The sequence below is a fragment of the Galleria mellonella genome, unplaced genomic scaffold, assembly GCF_026898425.1.
Source record: "Galleria mellonella isolate WM207_F2 unplaced genomic scaffold, CSIRO_AGI_GalMel_v1 utg55, whole genome shotgun sequence".
In the NCBI taxonomy this organism is placed as follows: Eukaryota; Metazoa; Arthropoda; class Insecta; order Lepidoptera; family Pyralidae; genus Galleria; species Galleria mellonella.
The window spans coordinates 3,029,896-3,039,631 of NW_026442115.1; the positions used below are offsets into that span (position 1 = coordinate 3,029,896).

The 9,736-nt window shown below is 31.5% G+C and overlaps 1 protein-coding gene across 1 annotated transcript; it reads left to right on the forward strand.

The window, feature by feature from the left end:
* Positions 1 to 2,288: 2,288 nt before the first annotated feature.
* LOC113521542 (uncharacterized) lies at positions 2,289 to 4,004 on the forward strand. The gene has a single exon (XM_026907102.3). The coding sequence runs from the start codon at positions 2,477 to 2,479 to the stop codon at positions 3,059 to 3,061; it is 585 nt and encodes a 194-aa protein (XP_026762903.1). The 5' UTR covers positions 2,289 to 2,476; the 3' UTR covers positions 3,062 to 4,004.
* Positions 4,005 to 9,736: the final 5,732 nt, after the last annotated feature.

A 9,736-nucleotide genomic window follows, 5' to 3' on the forward strand; every position in this document is an offset into this window, starting at 1 on the left:
TTTACTAAGATTTTTACATATACAGATCAATACAACCGCTACTATCACAATTCATATTCGAACATGTTTGGTGACGTATTTTGATAGAAACAAAACGAGTGAGGTAAAACATTTCTTGTCAGGCCGAAACTTTTCGCGTGGCTATAAGAACAGTATATAGAATACGTCAAGCATGGAAACCTTGCAAAATCACGGCGCAGTCAGCAGTTGAAACAGAAACTACCTAGTCTAATATTAGAATACAATAATTTCTAATATTAGACTATGTTCTATTATAAGCCCAGATATATATTTACCAGAGGAAGACTTTGTACAAAAGTCGATTGCTTGGGTACCTCTGTCCCACTCGTGTTTCAACCGTGAAGCAGTTGTGTTTGCATGGCTGTGTTTCGGTTTGAAGGGTGGGATATGGCGTGAATTTTTAGGGTACAGAGGAATAACATTTAAGTCCTCAGGAATGGCAACGCATGGGGGGTATCATGGGCAAAACAGTATACTCTGTTATGTCCATGGTACTGCTCATGTCTATAGGCGACGGTTACCGCTTTCCATCATGTGGGCCATCAGCTTGTTTGCCATTCTAAATTGTATAAAAAAAACCCACATAAGAGTTCGATTATTTCGCATCTCGATTTACCTAATCGATGGTGGTATTTTCTAATGTAGAGTACAAATTACATTGTATTTAAAATGTGTTTAAACTCTTTTATTTTGCGACAATTCATAGTAATAATAAAAAATAATAATTGTATTTCAAACTAAATTAAATATAGAACAATAACTGTAGTGATAAGAGATGTCTCACTGGCTGACCGAGGGCAGAGGCCCAAGGCTGTTTCGTGTGCCTAACAACGCAACTGGGCAGCTTTAATTTATATAAAATTAAAATTAGCATTTTCTATTTGTCATTAGTAAAGATTTTCTCATAAAATTATTTCCACTCGCAAATCGATTTAGGATTAGCAATAAGGATTTCAAGTTGTAAATAATTGTCTACTTTGACTTAATCATTCACTACTTGAAATCCTAATAAAATATCAATAAAAGTATCATCATCATCATATCAGCCTTTTGCTGTCTATAGTTGAACATGGGGGAGTTTTGCCAGTAGTTGCCACGCTTGGCAGGTGGATTGGCAACCGCAGTTAAGCAGAGACGCTGCTGCCTATACCTCACTCTTTCTTAGTCGCCTCTCACGACACCTACGGTAAAGGAAGGGGTGGCCTATTCTATTCCGAGACCACACTGCTAACGGCTTTTATACACGGCTATAATAAAAGTATGCATATATAATTTTCCCTATAATGATTCCTGCATGATAACTAAGCCAGTGAAAGGGCAGAAAGTTTGAAATAAAACGCTATATTAAGCCGACTAGCCAGCTTGATAATAGCAGGCTCATAATCTCCTCTCATGAAAAGTGCCCTGTAGTGATATTGTAATGGATTGTTATAGGTTTATAGTAGGTATGGTATTCTATTTTGTTTCTTTTCTGCAATTAGTGTTTTTACTCTGCATAATCTATAAGGATATTGGAAAAGCAATATTGCTGCATTTAATCTATTAAACTGTATCTATTAAAGTGATAAATAGAAATTACCATAATAAAACAAAAACATAATTATGTTCACAGGTAAATGTTTTGCCTTTGTGAACGCCTACTTAATTTAATATAGCAGAGCAACAGATATACATATACATATGTATATATATATATATATATATATATATATATATATATATATATATATATATATATATATATATATATATATATATATATATATATATATATATATATAATATTAATAATTTCGGCATTTTATTATAAAAATATAAAATACTAAGATTACTCGTGAATAAAGTTGTTGACTTGTTCATTTTTATACTCCTACATAGAAGTTATTGTGACGACTATATTATATTCGAACTCACGACCATTAAGATCTTTTTAAGAAGATTACCCGATATGTATATAGGCTAACTAAAGAACTAGTATCTAAGTACTAAATAACTGTAGCAAAAACAGAATTCTATTCAATTGAGTATTCTCAATAATTTAATTAAAACTTAACACTACTACAATTTCGTAGGTAGATATAAGTAGACATTTAAATGATATTTTGTTATGATATATATATATACTCGTAAACAACATCCTTGGCTCCGACAAGGGAGGTGGGGCAACGGCATTCAGGCAGCGACAAGGCTGCAACTACGTGTATCAGTGCATGAACAGCCCTCCAACGTTACTGCTCATGCGTAGAAAAACCTTTATAAGGATTGGACCTGCCCGCCCGCCAACAGTTTACGATAAGCTTTACTGAAGCACTCTATGCTTCAACATATATAATTTTCGCGCAATCAGCGGAAAAGTTAACTTAAATATATACAAGAATTTTGCTTACCTTGCAAGACAAGCGACTGAGCTTTCGAATAACTTTGAAAGGGAAAAAGTGTTTACATCGACGTACTTATGAAAAATAAACTGGGAGTCGAATTTGTAGCAAGCGAGAAGTTCGTCGGCGACTTGCCGATGAACATCGGACAGCAGCGAGGACCAAAAAACAATACACGGCGAGAGTCAATCACTCCAAAGATTATAGTTTGTCCACCCATGGAAGAAATGTCGGAACAAATAACGGCACCTCGCGGGGGACGACTGCTGAAATCCTTAAACAGAAAATTGTCTAAACGCAGTACTGATGCCGATTCCCTTGGCAGTTCCAGCAGCAGTGACAGTGTATCTTGTGATCAAGGTCGATCTGACGATCGCTCCTCTTGCTCCGCCAGTGATACCAGTAGCGATAACTCGGAACAACATCGACGTCACCGTTCCACAGTATCACTACGACGTGTATTCAAAAGCTTAAACCTAACAGCGCGTTCTCAATCTTGTTCGTCTACAGAAAGTTCTCGCCAACCAAAAAAACAATCACAACCTAAGCGCATCCTTCGACCTCCAGTCACCTACACTTACGTGCGTGGACTCTCTGGTCTTCCTACGCAAAGAGTACCTCGGCACATGGTGTGCTGTTCTCCCCTAGGCCTCAATCGATAAGGTGCAGTTTTTATGTACTGCTTAGTTTATGGTAGATCATGGACGGAAATTAAGACTGGTTAAGAATTATGTGTAGACTAAAATGCGCTAGAGTTACAAGTTTTCATCATATCAGTAGGTAATTGCTGAAATCGAGGCAATTAAGCCGATGTAACGATGTCTTCAACGAGGACCAAGATTGAGGTGATGCCGGTCACTGCCTAGTCACGGCGCGCCTAGCTGCAGTTGTCTCTGTATACGGAGCTGTGAATTGTTTATTTCTATTTAGAGGACAATGTATAAGACTGGTGTATACCGATTTGAACTATGTTCTATGAATCTGTCAAAAGTATTATTCGGTGTTACTTCACTAATGTACATTACACAAATATTACTGGATATAATAATTTAATGAATTGCACTCTAGAAATTTTACATATTAAATTCATCTTATGTGTTTCCACAAAATGAATACTTTTCGATCACCAAAAATATGCATGCATTTTTCACTGAATGAATTGTGCACTTACGATAGTATTAAGTATGTAAATTAAATATACTTGTGTTTAAATGTAATGACGAAATTTGGATTGATAACATAAATTCATAATTATTCTGTTCATCAAGTATAGTGCCTTTCCAAGTTTGAACTAATTAGACCTAGATATATGTATATAAATAAGAATTGTGTACCTTATAAGATTAACTTAAGATCGGAACAATGTGAGATGTCATCTGTAACAACATGCTACACCACGTTAGAGTATTCGATAAATAAATTTACCTTGTCATCACTTTACGGTATTTCAAATATACTTACTAGATTACTTGACTATCTGAACATTGTGGTTCAATAAATTAATCAATTGATATTGCTGTATACAGTAGATAGTTTAAATATTGAATCAATTAGATGTAAGTTATTTTTATTGCTGGGTACCTTTTCATAATTAATAAAAACATGAAAAATATAATGTATTATCATTGATTTGACCTAATCCTTAGATTTTATAAAAAAATATTCGTTTTTATACAAATCATTGTATTTTCATAAAAAAAAAATATATCTCATATAAAATATATCTCAATACTTATTAGTAACATCTAGGTTGTGAAATGAGCTCTTCAGTTATCGTCTTACAATATATTTGAGACATTTCAAAAAACGTGTTTACAAACATTTAAAAGGTCGGAAACGCACAAGCAACTCCACCCGTGTTAAAGCTATTCATGGGGGACAGTAGCCGCTTTCCATCAGGTGGACCGTCTGCTCGTTTGCCTCCCTAACAATAAAAAAATATACCAAAAAACATTCAGGAGTACAAGCCCATTACTTATTTATACACTAACTACGAAATGTACACAATCGTCAATAGTTTTTCCTAAAGTACAGTCATAAATACACATAAAAATGTATTGTCTTTAGTAATCGAAATCTAAATAATAATAATAATATTTTTTTATTAAATTAAAATGTACTGGTACGCCATGGTTTTGACATAAAGCGATGAAAAATTATTCCAATTTCAAGAACGCTTCTGGTCAACATTTATTAAATATTACCTACTGTATTTTATATAAACAAACTATACAATATAATATAGGATATATTTGAGTTTAAAGACCAAAGACCTTGTCGTCAGGAATAGCAACACTTGACAGCAGGTATAGATATCACAGTGTATTCTATGATGTTCATTAAACTGTTCATCTTATCATATCACAGACAGATAGTTGCCACATTTCGTCAGCTTGTAAATGTTACCACTTTACATCATTTGTTTATTTTGTAGCAACATCACAGATAAAGAAAAGATTACTGGCTACTTCATTAAGAGAATAGTATACTCTATTGTTATCCTTACTAGCTAGATAGACATATAATGTATTTGCATCACATACAGCACACAAATTACATTAAATATTGGTATAGACTTAAAAAATAAATAAACCAATACATGTACAAAAAGAATACATTATAAATATGAAAGTATTTGTCTTAATTCCTTAACAGTTTAACCAATCACTATAAAATTTGGTATATACACAATAAAAGGGATAAAGAATGATACAGATAACTTTTTATCCCAGTCAGTAAACATATTACCGATCAAGCGGACGAAGTCGCAAGTAGAAGCTAGTAGTCTATAAAACTTGCTATTGTCACGCCATTTACGCATAGGTTCTCCAAATGATGCCAATAGTATAACGACATAACAGACCATGATTGACAACTGTATTAACATTTGTACCATAGATATGTATATACATATAAATAATAAGCTGTAACTTGCAGTTTTTGGTGCAATTTCCTATGTTATGTTATTCTCTTTATAGCCATGATCGTGTAAATGAATATAAATAAATATAGCATTATGAAATATTTTAATAAATCCATATTAATTTATACAGTAGTTTCAGATAAAAAGTCCAACTTTTTATTTACAAATTCATTTATATACTTGTGCCGCTACTTTCAGAAATCTACCTTACCTTAACAAATCAACTACAATCCTTGAGTTGGAGCCTGGTGATCTATATGACAGGTTATCCTAGGATACTGATGTCTCTCACAAAGATTGTTTTGAATTGTAACCTATGTAACTGTAAATTTAATTATGTTGTTATTTTGTGAGAGAAATAAAATAAATTTTAATTTTATTCATAGTCAATCAACTATTTAAGCGTGATTGAGAAACAAACATTTAAATATCGAAGCTTTCACATCTTACTAATCCTTTTATATAATAAAATTGTAACTGGATGACAAGTATATATGGGTGAAATAATATATATATATATATATATATATATATATATATATATATATATATATATATATATATAAAAGTTTCAATAGATGTAATAGAAACCAAAACGATATATTTTTTAAAATTTTGTCTATTTGTATGTTTATTCCAGTATCATGTAAAACTACTACATAAAATTGTAAATCACTTTGACTATTGTGTTCTTGAAGGTGCAACCTAAAAATTGGTGTATGTTTTATTGGATATGAAATATACTTTTATATAAGAAAATATATCGAGAGAGACTAAGTTATATAGATAAGTTTAGCTCTGAACTATCCTAGGAATAACCTGTCTCACCGAAAATAAACTAGGAAAAAGGCCAGGGTGAACGGCCGCGATGCACCTATTGATCTGGATGTTTCCAGAACTAGCACAACGACCTTTTACTGATATCACTATAAATAATATGCACAGACAGTGATATAATATTTTAAATATTTTCAATATTTTGTACATACTAATAACATTGTTTTATGACATCGTTAATTCGTTATTAAAATAGCAACAGTGTTTCACAAATATTAATTCACACAATATAGACAATTGATAATATAAGTATCTAAAATAATGTACGTAATTTTCTCTAGAGAAAGCAGTAAATTAAACTAAGCATAACTTGTACTATGGGCATATCTATATAACTGATATTTCTGCTGCGTTAAGATCAAACCCATATTTATTTATTGTAATAAATAATTGTAATTAATAGTAATAGATATCATTAATCATATCATTAAATTGGTCACTCAGGCCTAGAAACACAAATGATGAGGTTAATTCTGTATAGAATTCTTTAGCAAATCATTAGGTAAAAACCAATGTAAATACAAAAAGCAATCTAAGGACGATGTTGGCAAAAAAGAGTAACTTATAGTTTTTGAACTTAAACTGCTAAAATAACAATACTAGTAAATATATAATATATCAATAAACGTAAAAACAATATGAATAATAAAAAAATTAAAAACAGCTACCCAATATAAATATATATTATATTATATAATAAACAAAAAATAATACACAAATAAGAAGATTATAACAATTTCATTATTTTTTTAAACTTATGTTCACTTTTTTAACAATATATATATATATATATATATATATATATATATATATATATATATATATATATATATATATATATATATATATATATATATATATATATATATATATATATATATGTATAACGGGAACTTTATAAACTTACAATAGTTGTCATGTCATTACATTTAATTATTTCTATTTCATCCGGAAATCTTTCCAGGGTGCTTTCGTCGCAGCAGCAGTGCGAGACAAGACACCGATATAATAATAACATTATATACATATAGAGGGAGACTTTGTACAAAAGTCGATTGCACCTCTGTCCCATTCGTGTTTCTACCGTGAAGCAGTTGTGTTTGCATGGTTGTGTTTCGGTTTGGTTGGTTTGTGTACAGAGGAATAACACCTGAGGCCTCAGGAATGGCAACGCATGGGGGGTATCATGGGTGAAACAGTATGTGTGTTTACTGTTATGTCCATGGTACTGCTCATGTCTACAGGCAACGATTACCACTTTTCATCAGGTGGGCCGTCAGCTTGTTTGCCATTCTAAGTCGTATAAAAAAAATATTACACTTATAATTTAACTATGTGTAATTTATTACCTGCGAAAACTCTGTGACAATAGCAATGTTGTAATACATATAAGTCAATTTGCAACTACGAAACAGAAGTAACGCCCTCGTGAGTGGCGCCTGATCAGTATTTAATACTCTAGACCGAATTTACGAATTTTATGCAACAGACATATAATTCGTAAATTCGGTCACGCTCACAAATTTCTTGAACATATATCTAATAAAGTCGAAGATGGGAATATTTTATTTTCTTAGCTTATCAACTTAATCTGATTCCTCACAAGTTAGGTATAGAAGAATACAAGTCACAACCGAAATACTAATTAATAACCTTGTTTAGTTAAAAAGAATACAGCTGACGTTTTAAAGTAAATTACGGAAAATACTCGACTTTATCTCGTCGTTCCAATACTGTTCGGTCATCAATTGCTTTATTTCAGCACTGGACAGTAATGTATTTTTGTGCAGCCTGCGTCTTTTACTATCTGCAGGCTATTTATATATTACAATTACATAGTTGATCCAGTAAATCCCAGAAACCATTTTACCTCATACCGCCACCAACCGGGTCTAACTTTTACACATCTTTTGAATATAAAAACTATCCAATCCTCAAGTGTAAGCAAATATTAAAAAACTTCATTAAAATATAATAATCTGTCTCGAAGATCGTGACATGGAATTTCTATATATTAAGATTGTACTTAATATTATTTAAGAAGTAACATTAATTATAACTTTCGAAGGTGGTAGTGTCAAATAATGTAACATAATCAAAGATAACATGTAATCATGGAACCTAGTAAGGTTCATCGACTAACCAAGGTGTAGAGGGATTTTATTTCCATTGCCGCATAAAATATTCGTTAATCGTGAAACTCAATCATTTATTGATGTAGGTACATGAACTTCAACATTAATTGAAAAACTTATTAGGAATATTTTTATTCGCGATTGAAAATATGTATGCCTTGTCATTAGTTTTGTAAATGTATAAGCACACATGCACATATGCTAAAGTTCTTTGACCTGTAAATCATCATTAACACTGACACTGGACGTCAAATTGTACACGAAAGTGTAGGTATTGTTATTGAAATCAACCTTTATCTCTTCTTAGAAAAACTATAATTAAAGTTTTAAGTGCAAATATCCTAGAACGTTAGTCAACAAACCGGCACGCTGACCCTACGTTAGTGTATAATATTTAAAAAAAAATTACGTATATACTATTTCTCCATCTATGATAATAATAATATTAAATGTGTTTGTTTGTCTGGCTCTTATATATTTAACTATATTTTATTTCCTGCTGTAAGTTGATTTGATAGTCTACTCTAAAAATATAAAACAACTCTCTTTTTTTTACCTACCTTACAATCCCGAATTACTATAACTACATAATGAAACTTACTATTATAAAATTTAAATTTCAGCGAAAATTACTTACCTTAATACACGTTGATAAGAAAATAGTCTAGCATAATAGTATTGCTTCTAAGTGCATAACGTTACATGATAACTCAAGAGTAACTCTAATACCTATATGCATATTACATAGGCATCGATTTATAGGAAAGACAACCACTAGATAGATATCTAGTGGTTGTCTTTCCTTTTCTTTAAGCGCCATATACAAAGTCTTCCATTTTCTAGACCAAAAAAATTTACATAGTAGAAGTACTACGTTAAAGTATTTCAAATAGATGATCTATGTGAAAGAAATAAATTAATTCATTAAAGCGTACCGGAAACTTGAACAATGGAAATGTACAGTTTTCCTGTAAACTTACCCGTGTTTCCATCGACACACTGACTTGAGACTACGGTGACGTGATTATGATAAATTATCATAATGTATGCTGTTCAGACTACTTCTAATAAATAACATATGATACCATCGGCAAGTTCAAGGAAGTACACCTCAATAAATATTTTACTATAATGATGTATAATATTTAGTTATTATTAGTTGTGCCAATGACTTCGTCCGCGAAATCATGGACGATTATCTCACAAAATATCAGGCATTTCTTACTAAATTATTATCTTACTACTAATTTAATTAAATATAATATTAAGTTGAAGAGATTTATTAGGAACAAGAAGCAGCTAATATAAATTTCACCAAGTTGTGGGCTCGAACATAACAAATATAGAACAAAACAGTATAAACATAGCATCAGCTTACCTACACATCTATGGTTCTCTGTGCACAATAATAGCTAGACCCGTGTTAACGTAGGAACTTTCAT

Excerpts from the sequence above, each read along its gene's own strand:
- LOC113521542 (XM_026907102.3), top strand. The coding sequence starts at position 2,477 with ATGAAAAATAAACTGGGAGTCGAATTTGTAGCAAGCGAGAAGTTCGTC.